Consider the following 25,307-nt stretch of genomic DNA (forward strand, 5'->3'; position numbering starts at 1 on the left):
AAACCTGCTCCATGTTGAACCCTGGACTTGAACCCGATCGAACATCTCTGGAGAGACCTGAAAATAGCTGTGCAGCGATGCTTCCTATCCAACCTGACAGAGCTTGAGAGGATCTGCAAAGAAAAATGGGAGAAACTCACTAAATATAGGTGCCAAGCTTGTAGCGTCCTCCCCATGAATACTGGAGCCTGTAATAACTGCCAAAGGTGCTTCAACAAAGTACTGAGTAGAGGGGTCTGAATGCTTATGTATATGTGATATTTCCGTTTTTAAAATCTTTAATACAGTTTCTAAAATGTCTCAACCACTGCTGTCTTCACATCTCCCTGACTCCCATTTATCCAGTGATATCTTTTACTGTAGCTATACACGTGTTATTCAGCCTCTCCAACCCATGCTGCCGATTCTCCTATTGACTTACATTGGCTATCGCCACCTGCTGGTTATCTTGGTATCTCTCCATTGTTCTTGGTGCCTGCGTGTTGGAGACCGGGGAATGACTCTTTCTATGGTTCCTTGCTTTAGGACTGGATGGGAGCACGTCTGCCTCCGAGAGAGAGAGACTCATCAACCAGTTCAACGACCCGTCCAACACCTCCACTTTGGTCTTTCTGCTTTCCACCAGGTAATAGACCTCAGGAACACACTGGTAGAAATAATTATCATTTGTTTATAATCCTGCTTCTGTACAGTCACACTAGAAACCACGTTCGTTACAAACACAGTCCCTCATATACACACACTCTCTCACACACACACACACACACACACACAGTCTCACACACACACAGTCGTACACACACAAAACATACACACCTCAGGTCAGTGACGTGTGCTTCTCCCCATCCCCAGGGCTGGCTGCCTGGGGGTAAACCTGATCGGGGCTAACCGCGTGGTGGTTTTCGATGCCTCCTGGAACCCCTGTCACGACGCCCAGGCTGTGTGTAGAGTGTACCGCTACGGCCAGAAGAAACCCTGCCACATCTTCCGCCTGGTCTGTGACTTCACCCTGGAGAAGAAGATCTACGACCGACAGATCTCCAAGCAGGGCATGTCTGGTAAGTAACCAGCTAACCAAACAAACGTATAGAATGGAATAGAATAGATACTGACTACATACGGACTACACACTGGCCTGCTGAGTCTACTAGGCTTACTATTGCGTGAACCTCTATCGGTACTGCAGAGTCTACGCTTACCCCAAGCCCCCCCTGCTAGTTGCACTTCATCCAGCCAGTCCACTTCACTCGCACACACTGCATTGTGTGTGATGCACAGCAGTCCTCTGAGCTCTGTCGGGCTCTGCGAAGTCATGACTCCTCTCAGGCTAAGTGCACTCCATTGCATCCCTACTCTACTTCACGTGCACCACGGCCAAAGTGCTTTGACGCAATTGTTTTTTAAAAACACGATGCATCGGTCCTCTCCAATTTCAGCTCTGCTGTACACACAAACAGAAAAGGCCCACGCTCTTAGAATTTTAGTTGAAAAATAACATCAGGTTTATTCCATTTGTTTACACAGCCAGGGTTTGCTGTATGCCACGTTTCATGTGGCACGCCGATGCCTTTTCATTTAGCTGCTGATGGTCCTATGCACACAGGGAGGGTCTGAAGGCGCACTATCTTCTTCTCTGTATTGGTGTAGTAGACTGATTCCTTCCCTCAATCCCTCTTCTCTGCAGACCGAGTGGTGGATGACCTGAACCCCATGCTGTCGTTCACACGGCGTGAGGTGGAGTCTCTGCTGCACTTTGTGGAGGAGGAGCCTGACGTGTCACAGGTGCAGCTGCAGTCCCGCCAGGAGATGGAGGCGAGCATCAGACAGGCCTGCCAGCTCTACCCTCACTTAGTCACCAAGGTAACAGATCATCTATGTACACACACTACATCAGACAGGCCTGCCAGCTCTACCCTCACTTAGTCACCAAGGTAACAGATTATCTATGTACACACACTACATCAGACAGGCCTGCCAGCTCTACCCTCACTTAGTCACCAAGGTAACAGATCATCTATGTACACACACTACATCAAACAGGCCTGCCAGCTCTACCCTCACTTAGTCACCAAGGTAACAGATCATCTATGTACACACACTACATCAGACAGGCCTGCCAGCTCTACCCTCACTTAGTCACCAAGGTAACATATCATCTATGTACACACACTACATCAGACAGGCCTGCCAGCTCTACCCTCACTTAGTCACCAAGGTAACAGATTATCTATGTACACACACTACATCAGACAGGCCTGCCAGCTCTACCCTCACTTAGTCACCAAGGTAACAGATCATCTATGTACACACACTACATCAGACAGGCCTGCCACCTCTACCCTCACTTAGTCACCAAGGTAACAGATCATCTATGTACACACACTACATCAGACAGGCCTGCCAGCTCTACCCTCTCTTAGTCACCAAGGTAACAGATCATCTATGTACACACACTACATCAGACAGGCCTGCCACCTCTACCCTCACTTAGTCACCATGGTAACAGATCATCTATGTACACACACTACATCAGACAGGCCTGCCACCTCTACCCTCACTTAGTCACCAAGGTAACAGATCATCTATGTACACACACTACATCAGACAGGCCTGCCACCTCTACCCTCACTTAGTCACCAAGGTAACAGATCATCTATGTACACACACTACATCAGACAGGCCTGCCAGCTCTACCCTCACTTAGTCACCAAGGTAACAGATCATCTATGTACACACACTACATCAGACAGGCATGCCAGCTCTACCCTCACTTAGTCACCATGGTAACAGATATGGGGTTTATGGGGTTTTGTGGTGGAAACTGAATGGGTCTAGCATTACACAGCAACCACGTTACCCGTAGATATGTAGCATTTTTAAAATCAATTTGCTCTTTTTTTGTGAATCTTGCATTCAATTGCCCCTCCCTGTTACACATGACAAACTTTTATTCCCCTTGTCACAAGGAGATGAATGGCTAATTTGAGATGAAATCGTCAACCCTGTTACTTTAGGTGTGTGTGTGTGTGTGTGTGTGTGTGTGTGTGTGTTCAGTGCCTTTGGAAACTATTCAGACGCCTTGACCTTTTCCCCATTTTGTTACATTCCAGCCTTATTCTAAAATGGATTAAATAAATACAAATCCTCAGCAATCTATACACACATACCCCATAATGACAAAGTGAAAACAGGTTTTTAGAAATGTTTGCAAATGTATTAAAAATGAACAGAACTACCTTATTTACATAGGTATTCAAAACTTATGTGAATGTAATATTTAAAAATATATATAAATTAACAAAAAAGTCTAAACCTGTTTTTGCTCTGTCATTATGGGGTATTGTGTGTAGATTGACGAGATAAAAAACAACTATTGAATCCATTTTAGAATAAGGCTGTAACCTAGCAAAATGTGGAAAAAGTCAAAGGGCCTGAATACTTTCTGATGGCGCTGTACATATCTATAAACACCATACCCTATTAAACACTCTACCCACACCTGGTCACCAAGGTAAGAACTACAATAGATTTCACTATTTCATATGGGATGGGTTTGGTGCCCAACTGTTAAATAACCTCTGTATCATTTATAATGAACGTACAAAACATGCTCTTTCCATGACAACCTGTCAGTCAGTCTAACACTATGATCCCTTATTGATGTCACCTCTTAAATCCAATTCAATCACTGTAGATCAGGGGTTGGCAACCTAAGGCACGCGTGCCAGCCTTGGCACGTGAGGGTATTTGCTTTGGCCACCCCCAAAAATAAAAATAAATAAATGGATATATTGTTTTATTCTACGTTGCTTGCTAAGCCTTGGCTTGACGTTTATTATCTCACTAATTACATTTTTTTATAAACTGGAGAAGATGGGAAGCCAATGGGCTTTCATGATTTTGCAGGAGTTTCATATTATTAGTTCAGTGCAAGATGACCCGCCTCGCCTCTCCCGCCAAATTCAAAACCAAGTCAGCACTGAAGACGAGAGATTAGTTTTCACGTGGCTATCAGCTAGCAAGCCTTCTTTTGTTATTTAAAAAAGTTCAGGGCGCAAAATGTCCTCGGCAAAGAAAAATAAGGCAGATCAGATGTCTGCTCATTTATTGCCTCTTGGACTAAGGAATATGGATAACTTTTACTGAAGGACAGGTCTGTTTGCGCCCCTGTGTTGTAAAACTGTTGTTTGTCGGACATCAAGTGTACGACGTCATTTTGAAACGAGACATGAGAAAAACGTCACGGGTGAGGGGGACACGGCTGAAGGAATGCAGGGCCGTGGAGGCTTTCCTCAGCAGTTCGCAGGCGTTGTTTGACGGATTGCCTCACGAAGACACAATCATCTCACAGATCAAAGACATGCCTGCGTCTGTCAGAACTGTTGAAAGGCGCGTTACAGAGACTGTTGAAAAATGTATAGGAGCAGCAAACTGTTGCTTTAAAAACAAGAACAAATGCACCTATGTGGCTCTTGATGAGAGTGGATGTGAATAACATTCCACGTCTGGCAGTTGTTGCAAGATACTGTGATTCAGAGCAGGTACGCGAGGAGCTGCTTTGTCTCGGGCCTGATACTACTAAAGGGGAAGATGTAGCAAAAGCCTTAACAGATCATTTTGAGGAGAACGGTGTCGCTTTTCTTAAAAACATATTCGCTATTACAACTGCCGGTGCCCCCGCTATGGTGGGGAACCAAAAGATTTTGCAGAGCTGATTTTGAAGATGAGCTTGGCCACCCCCGTGTCACTGTATCAAGAGAATCTGTGTTCTAAGATCAAGCCTGTGGTGCTAATGGACAGTGCCTCTGTTTAGCGAGCTGTGGAATTCTTCCGTTTTTGTGGGCAATTAGATATTCAATAGACACTTAGTTGTAATGCACCGTATGACAATCATAACTGGCACGCAGGGCGTTAGAAATGGTAGGATCAATTGTGAATTGGCACTCCACACACGAAAGGTTGCCGACCCCTGGTGTAGATGAAGGGGAGGAGACCGGTTAAAACAGGATTTTTGAGCCTTGAGACGATTGAGACGTGGATTGTGTGTACGTGCCATTCCGAGGGCGAATGGGCAAGACAAAATATTTAAGTGCCTTCGAACGGGGTATGGTATTAGGTACCAGACGCACTGGTTTTAGTGTGTCAAGAATTGCAACACTGCTAAAAAAAAAATTGCGCTCAACAGTTTCCTGTGTGTCGCAAGAATGGTCCACCACCCAAGGGACATCCATCCAACTTGACACAACTGTGGGAAGCATTGGAGCCAGTATCCCTGTGGATTGCTTTCAACACTTTGTAGAGTCCATGCCCCGACAAATTGAGGCTGTTCTGAGGGCAAAGTGGGTTGCAACTCACAATTAGGAAGGTGTTCCTAATGTTTTGTACACTCAGGATATAATTATCATTTTACTCAAACTACTCTCCATGCCGGTCTCTCTAGCAACCCTTCCACCACGATTCTCTCCTGGTGGACCGGCGGGAGATGAAGCTCACCAAAGCAGAGAAGAAGGCTGCCAAAAAGAGCTACGAGGATGAGAAGCGTGCATCGGTGCCCTACACGCGGCCCTCTTACGCCCACTACTACCCCGCCAGCGACCAGAGCCTCACCAACATCCCTGCCTTCAGCCAGCGCAACTGGTGAGATGGTCCCCCAAAGACAGACATTCTCTTAGTTCCTGTTTTCACCCGAACAATCTATTTTCTCAGTAACATACTGTACAATACTACAGTTGCTTAGTCAATGTGATACCAAGTTTTTAATTCCTTTAAACTGTTCTTTTAACCCTCCACCCTCAATTTGGACTGCCAATTCACCACCTTCTCATCTTTCCTCTCCCTTGACCCCCCCCCCCCCCTTTCAGGCGCCCACCCCCTCGCCAAGATGAGAAGCCCGTGGCCAGCGTCCGCCCCGTTCAGTCAACTCCAATTCCCATGTTGCCTCGTCAGGCGTCTCATGCCTCCGCCTCCACGGCAGACTCCGACTCCAGCACGGGCTTTCCCGTCAACTACCTGCAGAAGGCAGGCGTCTTCGTCCAGAAGATCGTCACCACCACAGATATCGTGATACCAGGAACCAACAGTTCAACTGATGTCAAGGCCAGGATCAGTGCAGGAGAGAGCATCCACGTCATCAGAGGAACTAAAGGGACCTACATCAGAACCTGTGACGGGAGGATCTTTGCCATCCGCGCTGCAAGCAAGCTCAAGGCAGGGGAGGAGAACTCAGCCGTTGCACCCAAAAGTAGCAATCCCAACTCAACTCTTAGTCAGTATAAATTCTACCCGTTTGGTCCATATGGATCTGTTTTTGAGTGCTGATGGTATCTGTTAATCTAGACCAGAGAGCAGTATCTGACCAGTCTGTCTTCCCTCCCTCAGACACCCAGAAGGCATCGGAGGACTCGGCGAACGGCACCAGCGGCTGTGTGACTCGCCCGCTCTCCCCTGACAGCCCCGAGATCCTGAGCGAGCTCCAGAGATACACAGCTGCAGCCGGAAACAAGATCCAGCAGCAGCAGGCCTCCAAGGCTCTGTCTGCAGGATCCTTGGAGACGGCGCTGGCAGAGAGCACCAATGGCAGCAGTGTGACCAGCCATGCCAATCCCTGGGGAGAGACCGCTGCCCAGCCCAACACAGACTCCACGGCCGCCCTGGACCTGAAGGGCACCAAGCGCAAAGCCTGCACCCCGTCTGCCGACGAATGGGCCAACAACAAGCAGCTGGCCCCCGGCAAGCGCACCTCGGCCCCATTGCCCCCCCGGGGCTTTCCCTTCACCAGGGGTTACGGCCTCCCGCCCATGGGCCTCAACCCGGCCATGCTGGGTTCCATTGAGCAACCCCTTTTCATGGGAGCTGGCTCGCCCTACTTCCAGCCCCACGGCCAGATGGGTGACCCCTGTCTCATGTTCCCCATGACCTCTGACCCCTTCGGCCTGGGTGACGGCACCCTAACTAGCTCCTCCTCCAGGTCTTCCTCCTCCACCACTACCAGCTCCTCCTCGGCTGCCTCTGACTCGGCCTCCCTGGCTCCCTTCATGCTGGGTGCTGGTATGGCTGGCATGCTGCCCCCAGATTTCTCCATGTCCTACGGCCAGTCCGTGGGCATGTACCCTAGCTCGCTGCTCCCTGGGGGGCTCCCGGCCGCCACCCCAGGCCCCGCTGGCTCCAGCTTCCTCTCCCACTTCCCCTCCTCTGGCCTGATGGGGGCGGGGCTGGGTTGCTCTGACGCCCACGGCTCGGCAGAGAACGCTGGTAGTAGCTCAGACAGCGATGATGATGATGTCATTGAGGTGACTGGACAATGAGAGCCTCCAACCGTAGGGAGGAGGCATGTGGGTTGTAGGGGACAGTTAGTGGATTGTTGGTGCTAGATCTGGAGAGGAAGGGAAGGGACAATCAAGTCCCATCCACCCCCACTAGCCCTTTTTCCCATCCCAAGTGCAACATGCACGCAGTTCAGAAAATGAGTCTGTATTGGAATATAACACAAACTGGACAAAGCAACAAATCCTTATGCTGAATATCTCATTTAAAAAGAAGCAAATAGAAGAACTGAGCACCAGAGAGAACGTAGATGAAAAGGAAACGGACTTGGGGCTTCCAAAATGTTCTGTCCTGTCCATATTCAAATCACTGAAGCGACAGCTGGGTTTGAACCTGCAGTGACCCTGAATCGCCACCAGGGTGTACTGTTTGTTCAGAAGACTGACTAATTCGCTTGGTTGTCTTCTAAAACCTTTTGCATTTTTCCAACAGTTGATGATAGACCAGGTTAATAACTAACTGACAGTAGACTAGAGTTAATAAATCAAATTGAGAGACATAGTTGGTAGTAATTATGGTATGGCACAAAATATCTGTTAGATGATATTGTTCTTGATTGTCATTATTTTCTACTGAATATTATTTTATATGGTAGTCCTACTCTAAAACTGTTTTCAAAATCAATTTGATTTGCTCTTGAATTAACTGCCAGGACAGAAGTGTTGAGCTTTTTTGAGAAATTGGATGACAATCCGAAAATGGGCGAGTCGAGACTGAAGTCAAAGAAACCGTTAGGCTCTTTGTTGGGTGAAAATCTAAAAAGTAAGAACCTTCAACTCAAAGAATGTACGCTTATTTCCGCCTTTAATGCAGATCTTTGGGACAGGCGTCACTTTTGGGAAGATCTGATTTCCACATTTTATGTCATCTTGGGCATTTTTCTGATTTGATTGCCTTGTCTACCGGTGATGATGTGAGAACGGTGCTCTTGCGAAGGGCCAACTGTCCAAAGGGACGGTGAATTGAAAATGCCTTGCCTCTGTCTCTGAATGTTACCCAGTGGGAGTAGAGAAACAGCGAGACGGGCAGTCCTAGGGACCTGGATCTCACCCATAGTCTTACTGTAGCTTCTCTAAATGATGCAAATATGACCTGTGACACCTCTGTGTGTGTGTGTGTCCCCTTCCCTGTCTGTTTCTGCACTGGGTACCCAAGTGTTCTAGAGTAGAGAACTTGTCTCATAATGGCTCGCTCTGTCTTGGTGGATAGCTTGAACACTTGTTTTCTGCTCCTTTGTCTCATCTCTGGCATATGTGATTTCAACTGGAAAAACAAACCAGGGTTCAAGGGGTCATTGTCAAACCAAAATAATTTGAGCAAATTCAAAAATAGCTGTGCCAAAAAAAACTTCAAGCACTCTCCAGAGAGGATTATTCTCTGACGCGACCAAATGTCACCAACTGCTATTGGCCTAAAGAAGAGGGTGTCTTTTAAATTTGGTCACAGAATGTTATTACTGACTTTGTTGTGAGCTCATTGTAAAGGGGGGGGGGTGTAAGTGTGTGAGACCTGGTTCTGTTTAATAAACAGCACTTTTAATTTTCGTTACTTCTGACTGTTACTGCCCCTCTCATTACTTACATAGACTTACTGTCTCAATCCAACCCACTTTGGGAAGAGGGAAGGCCAGCCCACCTCCACCAAGTCCCTAGCCTTGAGTCTCTTCAGCAAGAGCTTTAAACTCCAATTCTTGCATTTACTACGATACCCTCGTATCATCAGACTTGTTCTTCTTTTCATTCATACCACACTTAATGTGCTTTTCTTTTTTCAACGTTTGAATTTACCAAATTCATGTATTTATGACAGTGCATATTTATTCATTCTTATTTTAAATGTTTGTACTTTTTTTGTTCTGTTTTTGTTTGTAAGGGGATTTTTTTGTTTTTATGTTCATTTACTGGAACACGGCAATTATTGTGTTCCATAACTTGAGAAATGTGATTTATTAGATATCTGACTCAGTGTGTGAGTTTCAGGACCAACCAGTCACGGGCGGTCAAACCACTCATTAGCAGAGAGAAAATGTCACCCAGTGCTTTTGTTTTTTGTTCATATCATCCAGATGTTCATTTGAATCTATATATCCTAATGGCAAATGAAAGCTAGTTCCCTCAGTTTAATGTTTTCAGTTGTTGTACCACTCAATCTTTTTCATAGCTTTCTACTTGAATTTCAGTATTTATTTATAAATCGATTCAGTCAGCCACCAACTGACTGTCCAGTAAATTCCATTTAGTTAAAAGGGATACTTCGGGAAGTTAGAGGTAGTTTTTGCGCGCCAATGCTAACTAGCGTTGGCACAATGACAGGAAGTCTATGAGTATGTGCTAGCATGGTTAGCAAAGCCTGTACAGTACATAGTTTGTGAATGGACATGTAACAATGGATGGCTTTAAGATCTTTTGTAAATAAAATAATGTTTGAATGGCATTTCAAGTTCATTTACTTTGATAAAAACGCAAATGTTTAATCACACTCCATCTTATCTTACGCACAGATCCTCAAGCACTATCTGAACATAAGTAACTCTTTCGCTTAACTTTTGGAGGGGACTGAGCATTGTCTAGAGACCTGTCCAGAGTCATATGCATCAGATGACATGACCTAAAATCAGATAAAGAGGGCAAAATTGAGAATAGCTGTCAGCCTAGATGACAATGCATTTTTTTTTTAAAGTAGAAACAAACACGTTCGATCAAAACTGTTATCTTTACACGGAGACAGGTTTACTGTTTTGTGCGTAGAATGAATTTATAGTTGTTGTCTGGTGCGTGCTTTTAGTGTTTACAACAGCTTGGGTGAAATGAGCTGTCTGCCAGCCTTCAAGTTGATCATGTTGACATGTTGTGACTATGAAACGGAAGTTCTGTCCGTCGACTTCGCCAGTGTATATCTTAAATTACTTAGAAGCCTTAGATTTTCATCATCAGCTATGCAAGCAGATTCTGTCCAGTTGTATCTGGGAACAAGCTTTTACGTGTCGTAACATTGTATATATATATATAAAAAAAAGGGATTCCACGATGTCTGCTTTTTCCAGGAAGCTTGGCCACGGTGGACAAGATGTCACTTGACGTGTTTACCTCTCTTTGATGTTGTGAGCTCTGTGTTGCCGCCTGATCTATAATGTAAAGTTGTACCGGCTTGGGAATGGGAGATGCGGGCAGAGATCTGGGACTGTCACACTGCTGTGGTTTTCTCTCCCCCGTATGGGTCCTCTTACATGACCAAGATGCGTGGACATTTGTGTGTTTTTGAATTGAAGACTCTGTTTGGGTTGCTTCACCTTGATCTTTTACATAAACCAACCCTTTACGTAAGTCGAACGTTCACAGGGATTTGGGTCATGCAAATTGTCTCCCTCACCGCCATCGCACGCTCACAATGTAACCTCGCAGTACCGGTGGTTTGTCTTTTTGATTCTGTAAAAGCAGAACTGTTATTCAGAGAGATGCATCAACATTCCAAAATGCTGACATTTGACATTTGAAACACTATCCGAGCAGTACAATTGCGTCCAGTGTTGTGGTTCTTGTTCTCCATAAGAAAAGTTCCACTGAGGCATCCCAGATCCAAGCATGTCTCATCTGAGTCTCGATAAAACAGCCTTTGTCTCGTGTTTTTATCACTGTAAGTGAACAAGCGCATTATAACTCTGCTTACTTTACACATTGTTTGGGTTTGTTTGCGGCCGTGTCCATTTGTATGCCTGTCTTCAGAGGACAACGTGCAAACGCACCATTTGTTCTTTGCCAGTCAAAGGTCCCTCAAATGTTTTTTTTTGGTAGCCAGCCATTATCCACTGCATTTCCTGCCAGTGAGCTATTCACCTTATCTTGGTTTGATATCAGATCAGATTTTGCTGTGCTCTCTCTCTCTATCTGTGATGTTTGATTCTCATAGAGTTCTGCTGGCAGAGGGCTTTGTCTTTTTTTTACACCTGAGAAATGTGAATTCTTTAGTGTAATATTTTTTATGGCAATTAATTACTGAATAAAATGAATGTGTATGCAGTTTATCCCAGTCATTTCTGTCTCTTTAATCAATGCATGTTCAACCTTATTTTACCAGGTAAGTTACCTGGGGAATAGGAGGGATGAATGAGCCAGATGGAAGCTGGGGATGATTATGTGGCCTTGAGGGACAGATTATAATTTAGCAAGGACACCAGGTTTTTACACCCCTACACTTACAATAAGTGCCATGGGATCTTTCGTGACCACAGAGAGTCAGGACACCTGTTTTAATGTCCCATCCAAAAGACTGCATACACTGAGCAAGGTCCCCAATCACTGTCCTGGGGCATTGAGTTTGGTCTAAAAACATGAGGAAAGAGTGCCTCTAACTGGGCCTCCCAACACCACTTCCGGTAGCATCTGGTCTCCCATCCAGGGACTGACCACAACCAATGCTGCTTAGCTTCAAAGGCAGGCCAGCAGTGGAATGCAGGGTGCTGCTGTCCATCTCCAAACATGTCAGTTTGAATACATTTACGTTTTAGTAGTCAGATTAGCTTCTCACTACTCAGACAGCTAACACTCCATTTGTAGCCAGTCCAGGAAAAATCTATAGAATTCCATATAGAATCCCTCAAATGTAATAAGATCTCTGGCAAAAAAATAACATCATGATGATATTTGAGGTAAGTATTCCAGGTGGGCGGAGAGATGGACCAGGGATGACGTAAACACACAGGCCAATCCTTATTATTTTATCACAAAAAAAACAGATTGCAAGAGAATACTCAAAGCAAATAAATGTTGGGAATCCGGCTATGCATAAAGAGCTGGAGACTGACAGGCAGGCACCGAGACTGGAGCATCCCTTGACTGCTGTGTGGTGGGGGTGGGGCTGACACAAAATTGTGCTGAATTTGAAATAAATCTAGTCTCTGAAGAGCAGCCTAGCCTAGATCATAATCCAAGTAAAAAAGCTATCCATGACCCATAAACGGGTTGGTTGTTTAGCAACAAACTATGGTGCAAAACAAACAGGGTTGGCAACATTTAAACAATATTTTGCTTCCAATGTTTATTGAAAATGCATACATTTGCACAATGAGCACTAGTCTCTCAAACGCATCATTACAGCTGTTGGTTAGCTAGCTACTGTATTTGAAGCATACTAGCATTGACATTAGGTCAGTCAAAACACCTCAAATCAAGACATGGTATCAAAAACCAGATTAAACGAGCTGCAACGAGTCCCGATTCCCCACAGGGCCGTTTCTTGTCATTGTTGGTAACTATCTGGCCAGCCAAAATCACAGCATCTCACAGACTTCTGTTTGTCAGCGAACCCATCTATAGGCTGCCCTACCATGTGGAGCGAAATGAGGGTGAACGGGTATCTGGCGAGTGGAACAAGTTGGCTGGTACACCGGAATGGTTGTCAGACATGGAGATGGAGTCAGGGGAACCCATAGAGGTCGGCAAGAAGACGGGCAGGGGGGAAAAGAAGAAAGTGGAACACATTAAGAGTAAATATCGAGTGCTGTAGAAGGAAATTGAACATGATGAGAGTGAGGATGAATTAACTGTGGCGGCAGGTGCGGTTCAAGACCGCTGAGTTTGAGCCTCATCCAGATGGTGATAAATATGATATTTGCCCAGTGGGAGTGAGATTTTTGGACGGAATGGATCCTTGCCTTCTGGCTGGTCCATATATGGTGTCAGATTGGGTGGGAAAAAAAGAGGTTGGGGAATGTTGGGTCGTGAAAATGACTAGAAGTGGAATCGTGTCGTTTTTTTGCGTTTCTGCCATTGAGGGAGCGTGCGCTGCGCTCCGCACCACACGCCTGAGGACAATACCTGTGTTTTGATTTCCTCTCCGGAGCAGGGCCCTGTTGAAAGGACTGATAACTGGAGAGGTGTTAAGTGTTGAGCAGGGTCAACTGAAGTTGAAGATTCCTGTTGTCTGTGACACCCAATGTTTGGTGCGATGCAGACCCGGTGAAGAGCGTGGTGAAACAGAGAAGACACTGTCTGTACTATTGGGTTTTGATGCAGAGTCTAAAGTCAAGTTAGAATTTGTCAGTTATCCCGTGAGATCTTTTGTCCCAAACCCATTATGGTGTTTTAGGTGTCAAGCTTATGTGGCAGCAGTGTGTAGGAGGGAGAATCCTAGATGTGAGAAGTGTGCAGGAGGACTTGAGACATAGGAATGTGTAGTATCTTTGGAAAACGTTGTATGTTTAACTGTAGGGGTACCCACTTGGTGCTGGAGATCAGAGGTGTCCAGGGAGAGAAAGGCAGGTTGAGGTTGCCAGCATCAGAGTAGTACAGAAGGTGTAGTATGCTGAGGCAGGGAAGAGAATAGTAGAGGAAGATGGGTCCAGGATGAGGGATCCTGGACCAAAAAAAAGGAAAGGGGGATACCTAGTCAGTTGTCCAACTGAATGTATTCAACTGAAATGTGACTTACGCATTTAACCCAACCCCTCTGAAATCAGTAGAGTGGTAGGAATAGCATGTGTTTTAGTAGGTTTGTTTTTGGGGGCATTCATAGCCATGGTGATCAACTGTACCGCAGGAATGGAATGAAAATCACAGAGGATAGATGTTGTGGTGGCAGCTGTAGAGAAGTACTTGGGTGTACTGAGATTTTACTGTAGAAGTTACAAGGTGATTTAAACGATAGTGTTAAACGATAGTGTCCCGTCCTCTTAGGCTGCTTGCCTGGTGCAGGATCAAATGGGGCCAAAGTAGTGGAATAGTGGTGAGGTTTTAATGGGTGTAGGATTAGTTGGTAGGGCAATTTTTTCACATATTGTAATGAATTCATACTACATGATAGTAGGCTGATGCAGAGTCAATACAGTAGGTGGTGGCATGCACCTATAATATTTATTTGCGGCCCTCCATAATGAAGAAGTAAAAAAATAATCATAATAACTGTTTCCCATAGTGCTCCAGTGCACCACGCTGGCGTGACTTGACGCTTTGTGTGTTGGTGACGATGGCAGTGAGCCCAAGACTCCGTTTTTTTGTCAGTGTGTGTGAAGTGCTGGATTGCCAGTCATCTGTGATTTTATTTCGGAATAACGTTGACGTAATCGAATAGGCTCTCTGACATTGTGAAGACGTCATGGATTTCGCGTGAATCTCCGATTTTTGATCACCTCGACAACATTGTTTTGAAGGCCTGTAGCTACTGCTAACTAACGTTACAGGGAAAAACTCGAGCTACTGTGGCTAGCTAGCGGTGAAACCTGGGCCGAGGAAAACAAGTGAGGCGCTGGTGCTAATTGTTGTCGTTTTTGGAGTTCTACTACTCAAACCCTTTAATCAAATGTTGACTGGTCGTCTTATGAATTCGAATGGTGGATATAAGGCATCGTAACAAACTTGTCAGACTTCTTTTCCTAGCCATTTAATAGCAATTTAGCAATAAGCTAACTAACTTAGCTTATTAGCTACTTATTCCAGCGCTTGCTAGCCAGCCAGCTAATGCTAAAGTATTAACTTAGCCAGCTAGCTAGCTGGTTGAAGTTCTTGGTATGATTTCTAAAGTACAGTAACTATTTAATATTTGTGATGTGTGTAAGCTTTGAGTATGACACCGTTTGGTGTCAATTGAGAGTAATTCACAGGTTGCTACATATGTTAGCTTAGTAAATTAGCCCAGTTACCTATTCTTAATATCTAATCACACCAGTAAGTTCAGTTCGGCAACTATAACGGGTTATAGCGAGGTAGCAAAGTTTCCCCATCAAGTGTTTTTGAACAGCAATACCATTAAAGGTTCATTTAAACCACCCATTTGCATTGATCAGTCAGATTCTTTCCCATATGAAGCATCACTGTCGAGAGTGGATGTTGTCTGTATCAGCAGATTACGTTTGTTTTTCTTGGCACTGCTGATTAACGGCCAACACGTGAGCAGCTGCAGGTCATACAAACTTACTGATCGGCCCTTGCGCGATACTTTCAAACGACACAATGAATCGCTATCTGCCAGTTGCACGACAGCACTTCTTGGGTGCATTAACCAACACTAGCGTTGTGGTGAAGTCCATAAGTGCCATAGTGCTACTTCTGTATCTGCTCTCGTGGGCAGTTGACACTCCATACGCCCTGGGTGTGACGCCTGGCTACCTCTTCCCCCCTAACTTCTGGATCTGGACCCTGGTGACCCATGCTGTGGTAGAGCAGCATGTGTGGGGATTGGTGGCCAATGTTGGGACTGTCATGGCCTGTGGCAGGCTGTTGGAGCCTCTGTGGGGCGCCTTGGAGCTGCTAATCTTTTTTGCCGTGGTCAACATCTCTGCAGGCCTCCTGGCGGGCCTCTGCTACTTGCTCACGTATGTCGCCACCTTTGACCTGGACTACTTGTTTGCTGTGCGAGTCCATGGGGCACCAGCTTTCCTCGGGGGGGTGTTGGTGGCCCTCAAGCAGACCATGGGGGACACAACTGTGCTGCGGGTTCCACAGGTGAGGCTCAAAGCGTCCCCGGCGTTGGTCCTCCTCTGCCTGGCCCTGCTACGCCTCTCTGGCCTGCTGGAGAATGCCGCACCACTGGCAGCCTACAGCTTTGGCGCCCTGGCAGGCTGGGTCTACCTGCGCTTCTACCAGAGGCACAGCCGGGGCCGTGGGGACATGTCAGACCACTTTGCCTTTGCCTCCTTCTTCCCTGAAGTGGTGCAGCCAGTGGTGGGGCTGCTGGCTGGCCTGGTGCACGCAGCCCTGGTGAAGATCAAGGTGTGCAGGAAGATGGTGAAACGCTATGACGTCGGGGCACCTTCCTCCATCACCATCAGTCTGCCGGGGGTGGATCCCCAGGACACAGAGAGGAGGAGGTGAGTGCTGTAGAGGCCCAAATAAACACACACACACTCACACAGGGATCCATTACAGCACACAGCCCAATATTTGTTTACCTTCATTATGTGGCTGACACACTTGCAAGCTGTCACGCATACACAATGTGTCCTCGGTTACATAGACGACAGTTAGGCCTAGATATCACCTCGCTCTGCACCTGGAGAGGATCAGTGGCTGTTTGAAAGGGACTCAGAGACACCTGCTGTGCCATGATGTATGGCAAACATTTGCTCGGCTTTGCTTGGTAATGGGCAGACACGGTTTATTTTAAAATGGACTCTGTCTGATCGTCTTACAGGCAGTTGGCGCTGAAGGCCCTGAACGAGCGACTGAAGAAAGTGGAGGACCAGTCAGCCTGGCCGAGCATGGACGATGAAGAGGACGACGATGAGGACGAGGTTCGGGCCGACACCCCGCTGCTCTCTGGACATGAGAGAACCTCGCCATTAGGGGGGTCTAATGGTTCCCAGAACACCACGGGACAGGAGTCCAGCATCATCAGCTTTGAGGACGCTCCCTCCAGCTCATAACAGACACACTGATACACACTCAGCTATACTAAGTTTTGAGTAGCACACACACTACAGTGACTACACCCACCCCCCCCCACACACACACACACACACTAGCTCTAGCAGTTTTTGACACATTGTCAGGCTTATCAGTTTTTCGCTCTGACTCGCCGAAGTTGTACACAGATTGCTCTCCTGGCCCCACCCGCATATGTCCATTGAAACATGAATGCAATGTACAAACACATTGGACTCTCCCGAGTTTGTCACGTCTCTCCTGAATAAACTATTGAATGGTTGTACAAAATGTTTTTTTAATTACAGCTCTTTTGACCCGAGACACCTGCTCCACACCTGCTGCTCTCGTCTGACTCCCAGACCTTGTGTCTGAGACTCTTGGCAAACTCTCCATCTGTTGCTGTGTGTTGCTATTGTCCCAGAGCAAGCTTTCAGCAGACGGATGCATATTCTCAAAGGTTTTCTAGCTCATCCTTTTGTGCTGATTGGTGTTTAGTCTTCAATGTCTTTTACATCTATTCTCTCTTCTCCATCACTGAAAGACTGAAAGACAGTTACGGCCAAATATATATTGACACACTTGCACTTTTCTTAACTAATTCCCTATTACTTCTAAAATAAATTGAAATGGAAAAACAAACAAACAGTAACCACATACTGGATTTTCGACATTGCAGAACCAATTTAGCTTATCATTTTAATTTAGAAAGTAAAGACCAATGACATGGACAAAATAATTGGCAACCTTTGGCCAAGATAACTGCAGATAAACGCTCCATCAATGAGCTTGATCTTGATCTTGAGCTTGATGTTGTCCTGCTGGAAGACCCACAGCCTTCAGTGGAGACACATTTTTTGGACACTGGGTTGAACACTGGACTCCAAAGCACCTGATAATCTGCTAATTTCAAGCAAACCCACAGCATTACCAAACCTCCCCCATCTTTGATTGTAGGGAGGGTGTTATTTCATTGAAATAATAAATAATTTGTCAGTCAACCCAGATCTGTATTGCCAAAGAGTTCCGATTTTGATTCATTGGTCCACAGAACCTTTTCCCTGGGATTTAGGCTTGTTTAGGTGGGTTTTTGAGAAGTTCAAACAGGCTTTTTTTTGTCTCCAGCAGTGGGGTCTTCCTATGTTTACTAACAACCAAATTAGGCATTCAAAGAATTGCAGATTATCAAGGTGCTTTGGAGTGCAATGTTCAACCAGGTGTCTTTGTCAAAGGTTGTGGATCTTCCAGTAGGACAACAACCAAAAACACGCATAAAAAGAACCCTGGACTGTTCTAATAGTCAGTGAAGGGTCCAGATCTGAATCACATCTGTGACGATCCATCTATGGCGAGACAGGACACTTCTCAAACATTGAAGAATAAGAGCAGTTTGTTGCTGAAGAGTGGGCCAAATTGCCAGAAGAAAAGGTACAGAAAACTTATTGATGGCTACAGGAAGCATTTGTTGGAATTTCTTGACTGAGTACTAGCTCCCGGGTGCCAATGATTTTGTTCATGTCATTTGTATTTATTTTCTAAATTAAAATTGTCAACTGAAGTTTGCAAAAATAAAACTGGTTCTGCAATGTGGAAAATCCAATAACAATGTGTGGAGACCAAACTTTACTATTTCAACTTATTTTAGAAGGGTGTCAATATATTTGGCAACAACTGTAGGTCTTGATTTACCCCCAGCTACTTTACCACTGCTAGATCTCCTGTTTTCAAATGTTTCCAACATTTATGGGGCACCTGATAATTGGACAAGTTGCTCTGTGGATGATGATGATGTGGTTGTTTATTGTTTATTTTTGCTCTGGAGTTGGATTACTCGAAGGGGAACCATGGCCATAATAGGTTGAAGGTGGGTGGGTCTATCTTCCTTTTTGGTCATACTGTTGATTTGTGTTCTGTCAGAATCTTTAGTTTTTCTGGCCAGCCAGTTTTATTTTGTTTCTTTTTACCTGAATGAGTGTAACAGGGAGAGCTAGAAGACTAGATGTTGTACACAGTGGTTTCCTGTCATTTCTGAATGGTTTTGGCCTGACAAAGTTCAGCAGCTTTTGACAATGACGGAACAATACAGCCACTGATGCAGGCTCTCTTCTCCCCAGGGAACATCTTGTCGAAATCTCTTGCTCTTTGTTTCTTTCTAGTTTCTCATTTTTTCCCACTATCTGTGTAACGTCTCTGAATGTTGGTTAAGATAAGATCTGCACTCTTGAGTCTTTAAATCAAATAACTTATTTACGAGGTTTGAAATGTTAAGGTGTGGTGAAGGATGCCAATGCGGATGCAGTTCTGTTTAATTTGTTGGTGAAGGTGGCCCAAGGATTGGTTCTGATGCAGTTCTGTTTAATTTGTTGGTGAAGGTGGCCCAAGGATTGGTTCTGATGCAGTTCTGTTTAATTTGTTGGTGAAGGTGGCCCAAGGATTGGTTCTGATGCAGTTCTGTTTAATTTGTTGGGGAAGGTGTCTCGAAGCTTGGTTTTCACAGATTTTCCATGCACCAGACAGGTTTCCACTAACGATGTTGTTTCTCTTTGTACTGTGACCGTTGCGCAGACTCCTATTTAGTTTCAGATATTTCTCTGTCTCTATATGAAATAAAATACGATTGTATGAAATGTAACAGTGAATCGTCTTTTTGCAACACTGGGTAGGTAGGTAGTAGTATAGGATATTTATTTAGGGTGCTGCTTGCTTGCCCCGCAAATGTGCCACTAGATGGAGCAGTTAACACAGTCGCTGATACTCTTCTGACAACAGAAACAGCTGCCCTCACCAATCTACACACAATACCCCATAATGACAAAGTGAAATTTGTTTTTCAGAACTGTTTGCGCATTAAAAAAACGGAAATACCTTATTTACATAAGGATTCAGACCCTCTGCTATGAGACTCAAAATTGAGCTCAGGTGCATCCTGTTTCCATTGATCATCTTTGAGACGTTTCTACAACTTGATTGGAGTCCGCCTGTGGTCAATTCAATTCATTGGACCTGTCTATATAAAGTCCCACAGCTGACAGTGCATGTCAGAGCAAAAACCAAGCCACGAGGTCAAAGGATTTGTCCGTAGAGCTCCAAGACAGGATTGTATCGAGGTACAGATCTGGGGAAGGGTACCTAAACATTTCTGCAGCATTGAAGGTCCCCAAGAACACAGTGGCCTCCCTCATTCTTAAATGGAAGAAGTTTGGAACCACCAAGACTCTTCCTAGAGCTGGCTGCCTGGCCAAACTGAGCAATAGGGAGAGAAGGGCCTTGGTCAGGGAGGTGACCAAGAACCCGATGGTCACTGACCGCTCCAGAGTTCAAGAACCTTCCAGAAAGACAACCATCTCTACAACACTCCACCAATCAGGCCTTTATGGTAGAGTGACCAGGCGGAAGCCACTCATCAGTTAAAGGCACATGACAGCCCGCTTGGAGTTTGCCAAAAGACACCTAAAGGACTCTCAGACCATGGGAAACCAGATTCTCTGGTCTGATGAAACCAAGATTGAATTATTTGGCCTGAATGCCAAGCATCACATCTGAAGGGAACCTGGCACCATCCCTATGGTGAAGCATGGTGGTAGCAGCATCATGCTGTGGGGATTTATTCAGCAGCAGGGACTGGGAGACTATTCAGGATTGAGAGAAAGATGAACAGAGCAAAGTACAGAGAGATCCTTGATGTGAACTTGCTCCGGAGCGCCCAGGACCTCAGACTGCGGCGAAGGTTCACTTTCCAACAGGACAACGGCCCTACGCACACAGCCTAGACAACGCAGGAGTGGCTTCGGGACAAGTCTCTGAATGTCCTTGAGTTGCCCAGCCAGAGACCGAACTTGAACCCAATGGAACATCTCTGGAGAGACCTGAAAATAGCTGTGCAGTGACACTCCACATCCATCCTGACAGAGCTTGAGAGAATCTGCAGAGAAAAATGGTAGAAACTCCCCAAATACAGGAGTGCCAAGCTTGTAGCTTTTCATACCCAGGAAGACTTGAGTCTGTAATGGCTGCCAAAGGTGCTTCAACAAAGTAGAGTAAAGGGTCTGAATTGCATGTAAATTTTCTTTTGGGGGGAGGGGAGGGGGGTGCAATTTAATACATTTTTTAATGAGGCTGTAATGTAACAAAATGTGGAAAAAGTCTAGGGGTCTGAACTTTCCCAATGCGCTGTATGTCATGACATGCGCTTTGAAGTGACAAGCTTTTCCGTTGATTACTCCTAGCCTTATTTAGGTGACTTTGACTTACTTTAAAAGGCCTAATAGTAACGTTAAGAATATATCTAGCTTGACTTCTGATATGTGTGACTAACACTAACAACCGTGATAAGGGTAGTTGAATTTGTTAAACGAAGGAAGGAAGCATAACCGGTCCACTCCTTGATTATCGTTCTCCTGGCAGCAGGATATTATGTTGGCAGATACATTTTTTTCAAAATAAGAGTCGCCCTTGCAAAAGACATGTTAAACTTTGGGAATATTTATTTATTTTTTTTTTGCAGTACATATTGTTTTCACAGCATTGCAACCACCTTTGAACTTTATTCTACTTTATTCTTAACATTGTATTATTTACACCAGCATTTATTTTGAAAGTTTACACCAATACTGGTATGTTGAAAGCTATTGCTTAGGCTATATTTAAAGAAATACACTTAATAAAATACAAATATATGTTATTGGAATTACTCAACAGAGTCTCAAAGTTAACTGGGTCTCTGGTGCTGGGCAATAAATTTAATAAAGAGTGATGGTGACTCATTACGCTACTTACTTCATTCAATACACTGTAATAGACTGTACATGAGATGCATATTGGCTTGTAGAGAACACTTTACTACCTGACCTAGCTAAAGTGAGGTGGGAAATACTCAGCAGGGTCTCTACTAAGCAAATATAGCCCTGAAATGAATACACAACAACAACAAAATAACTTCTTTTTTTAATCGAAAATAAATCAAATTTATTTTCAAATTAAATGTAATGATTAACCAGGCTACTAGGACACAGTATAATCACACTTTCTGAACAGCAATGGAGAAAAAATATTTACAAGTTGTAGGCCGATATGTGCTTCTTGATCTATCAAGGTTAGCAGTATACAGTGAAGGCCTATTAACTAGTTTCAGCAACAACAACAAAAAAACGTGGATTATTTACAAGCTATATGGTCAAGCTATAGGGCAGCAAAGGCACTTTTTGTAGCGTTTACAATGTACTACGGAAGACAAGGCTGACAGTAAACAGTACAATCAAGCTTTCAGAGCAACAATGGAGAACAGTTACACGTTTTAGAGGCCTCTAATGTGTTGCTTTAGCAGTATACTGTAAATGCCTATCAACCAAGTTCTAAACCAATAACAGAGACGAGATTGAAAGATAATCCCGTTTCTGTATTGGATTATCTATCAAGGTCAACAAAGGCTTTTTCTGTAGAGTTTAAAATGTTAAACATGCACTTGCGTGCCATTGTGACAACGCATATTCACACTGCCGTCTTATAAGACTGCTTTACAGAATAAGCACAAATAAACACCCCAACTACTAGCATCTGACTGTTTTCTAAACTGGTAGGACGAATGAGAAAAATCATAGTTTAGTGTCACATCCACTACAAATCCATGCATTGCCAGATACTGTAATGCCATGTATTTCTGAAGTGGAAGTAGTGTGTCCTTTAATTCACATTCATACTGATTTAGGAATCCATCATTTTAAGATTTAATGTAATGCAATTACTGCTACTAACTATATGCTGCAAATCTATGGCTATGACTGTCCAATGTGACTTTAAGTTGACAGGCACTATTACGCGCTCAAAATGTTACCAATTGTGCACCGTTCCAGGCACATTTGGCATAGCCTCTTTGCTGTCACAAAACAGACTCTGTAATTCCTGACTCACAAAAGACATTAACACAAATTGCTCCTTCAGATTTGAATTCAAAAGATCATTGAACCCATCAATTATTTGGTAATTGAACCACTTGTTGTCACTGCTTAATATGTTATAATCCTCTTTAGCAAGTGGAGATGGAAGACGGTCTCTGGGATTTGACATTTAGACCCAGATGAGTCATTTATCAGAACACAGATAGATGACTTTTGTCTTTCTGAAGAAAACTTTGCACTTTTTCACTATGTTACTTTTCGTACGATACCAGATAGAACACAGCTTGCTTCAGGAATTATTGGACATTCTCTAAGGTATATATTGATACTTGAGTTTGCCATGTAATGTGTACTATTCCCCAAATGGGTTATTATCTGAAAATGCTATAATACTAGATAAGAGGTGTATGTTATATATGCAGGATATTTTATTTGTCAGGCCAAGCAATTGATCTGATGCTCTCCTTCTCCGTGGCTGACGTGAGTAAGATATTTAAGCGTGTTAACCCTCGCAGGGCTGCCTGCTCAGACGGCATCCCTAGCCCTGTCCTTAGAGAATATGCAGACCAACTGGCTGGTGTGTTTACGGACATATTCAATCTCTCCCTATCCCAGTCTGCTGTCCCCACATCCTTCAAGCTGGCCACCATTGTTCCTGTACCCAAGAAAGCAAAGGTAACTGAACTAAATGACTATTCACTTCTGTCATCATGAAGTGCTTTGAGAGACGAGTCAAGGAACATATCACCTCTACCTTACCTGTCACCCTAGACTCACTTCAATTTGCTTACCGCCCCAATAGATCCACAGACGATGCAATCGTCATCACTCTGCACACTGCCCATCCCATCTGGACATGAGGAATACCTATGTAAGAATGCTGTTCATTGACTATAGCTCAGCATTAGCACCATAGTACCCTCCAAACTCATCATTAAGCTTGAGGCCCTGGGTCTGAACCCTGCCCTGTGCAACTGGGTCCTGGACTTCCTGACTGGCCACCCCCAGGTGGTGAAGGTAGGAAACAACACCTCCACTTCGCTGATCCTCAACACTGGGGCCCCACAAGGGTGCGTGCTCAGCCCCCTCCTGTACTCCCTGCCCACCCATGACTGCGTGGCCTCGCATGCCTCCAACTCAAATCATCAAGTTTGCAGACGACACAACAGTAGTAGGCTTGATTACCAACATTGACGAGACAGCCTACAGGGAGGAGGTGAGGGCTCTTAAGAGTGTGGTGCCAGGAAAATAACCTCTCACTCAACGTCAACAAAACAAAGATGATTGTGGACTTCAGGAAACAGCAAAGGGAGCACCCCCCTATTCACATCGACGAGACCGCAGTGGCGAAGGTTGAAAACTTCAAGTTCCTCTGCATACACATCACTGACTAATTGAAATGGTTCACCCACACAACAGCACCTCTTCAACCTCAGGAGGCTGAAGAAATGTCATGACACCTAAAACTTTTACAGATGCACAATTGAGAGCATCCTGTCAGGCTGTATCACCGCTTGATACGGCAACTGCACCGCCCGCATCCGCAGGGCTCTCCAGAGGGTGGTGCAGTCTGCACAACGCATCACCGGGAGCAAACTACCTGCCCTCCAGGACACCTACAGCACCCGATGTCACAGGAAGGCCAAACAGATTATCAAGGACAACAACCACCCGAGCCATTGCCTGTTCACCCTGCTACCATCCAGAAGGTAAGGACAGTACAGGTGCATCAAAGCTGGGAGCGAGAGACTGAAAAACAGCTTCTATCACAAGGCAATCAGACTGTTAAATAGCCATCACTAGCACAGAGAGGCCGCTGCCTATATACATACAGTTGAAGTCAGAAGTTTACATAAACTAGTTTTAATGACTCCAACCTAAGTGTTTCAACCACTCCACACATTTCTTTTTAACAAACTATAGTTTTGGCAAGTCGGTCAGGACATCTACTTTGTGCATGACACAAGTATTTTTTCCAACAATTGTTTACAGACAGATTATTTCACTTATAACTCACTGTATCACAATTCCAGTGGGTCAGAAGTTTACATACACTAAGTTGACTGTGCCTTTAAACAGCTTGGAAAATTCCAGGAAATGAAAGGAAATGAAATTCTGATAGGCTAACTGACATAATTTGGGTCAATTGGAGGTGTACCTGTGGATGTATTTCAAGGCATACCTTCAAACTCAGTACCTCTTTGATTGACATCATGGTAAAATCAAAAGAAATCAGCCAAGAACTCAGAAAAAAAATTGTAGACCTCCACGAGTCTGGTTCATCCTTGGGAGCAATTTCCAGACACCTGAAGGTACCACGTTCATCTGTACAAACAATAGTACATAAATATTTTAACACCATGGGACCACGCAGCCGTCATACCGCTCATGAAGTAGACTTGTTCTGTCTCCTAGAGATTAACGTACTTTGGTTCGAAAAGTGTGAATCAAGAACGACAGCAAAGGACCTTGTGAAGATGCTGGAGGAAACAGGTACAAAAGTATCTATATCCACAGTAAAACGAGTCCTATATGAATGGCCGCTCAGCAAGAAAGAAGCCACTGCTCCAAACTGTCATACAAATGCCAGACTACGGTTTGCAACTGCACATAGGGAGAAAGATCGTACTTTTTGTAGAAATGTCCTCTGGTCTGATGAAATTAAATGAGAACTTTTTGGCCATAATGACCATCCTTTTGTTTGGAGGAAAAAGGGGAGGCTTGCAAGCCAAAGAAC

General features: G+C 44.7%; 2 protein-coding genes across 4 annotated transcripts in view; both read left to right on the forward strand.

Moving 5' to 3' along the window:
• The window catches only part of LOC135504566 (helicase ARIP4-like), a 65,518-nt gene extending 54,174 nt beyond the window's left edge, over window positions 1-11,344 (forward strand). For 2 of the 3 annotated variants that reach the window (XM_064923271.1, XM_064923273.1), the window contains 6 exons: window positions 526-625; window positions 853-1,058; window positions 1,685-1,860; window positions 5,441-5,637; window positions 5,862-6,265; window positions 6,379-11,344. In XM_064923271.1, coding sequence (XP_064779343.1) covers window positions 526-625; window positions 853-1,058; window positions 1,685-1,860; window positions 5,441-5,637; window positions 5,862-6,265; window positions 6,379-7,304 — 2,009 coding nt within the window. In that variant the 3' untranslated portion in view covers window positions 7,305-11,344. The remainder of the gene's footprint in view (window positions 1-525; window positions 626-852; window positions 1,059-1,684; window positions 1,861-5,440; window positions 5,638-5,861; window positions 6,266-6,378) is intronic. The other variant, XM_064923272.1, reaches the window with a different exon arrangement.
• A 2,915-nt stretch (window positions 11,345-14,259) lies between these two features.
• On the forward strand, window positions 14,260-19,308 carry tmem115 (transmembrane protein 115). The gene is made up of 2 exons (XM_064923274.1): window positions 14,260-16,123; window positions 16,447-19,308. The coding sequence occupies exons 1-2, from the start codon at window positions 15,267-15,269 to the stop codon at window positions 16,676-16,678; spliced, it is 1,089 nt and encodes a 362-aa protein (XP_064779346.1). The 5' UTR covers window positions 14,260-15,266; the 3' UTR covers window positions 16,679-19,308.
• The last annotated feature ends 5,999 nt before the right edge of the window (window positions 19,309-25,307 follow it).

The sequence above is a fragment of the Oncorhynchus masou genome, chromosome 18 (genome assembly GCF_036934945.1).
Source record: "Oncorhynchus masou masou isolate Uvic2021 chromosome 18, UVic_Omas_1.1, whole genome shotgun sequence".
NCBI lineage: Eukaryota > Metazoa > Chordata > Actinopteri > Salmoniformes > Salmonidae > Oncorhynchus > Oncorhynchus masou.

What these genes read in the sequence shown, in the direction of transcription:
- tmem115 (XM_064923274.1), top strand. Translation starts at nt 15,267, where the DNA reads ATGAATCGCTATCTGCCAGTTGCACGACAGCACTTCTTGGGTGCATTA. An exon ending in CAGGACACAGAGAGGAGGAG is followed by an intron (nt 16,124 to 16,446) that starts GTGAGTGCTGTA and finishes ATCGTCTTACAG; the next exon opens with GCAGTTGGCGCTGAAGGCCC.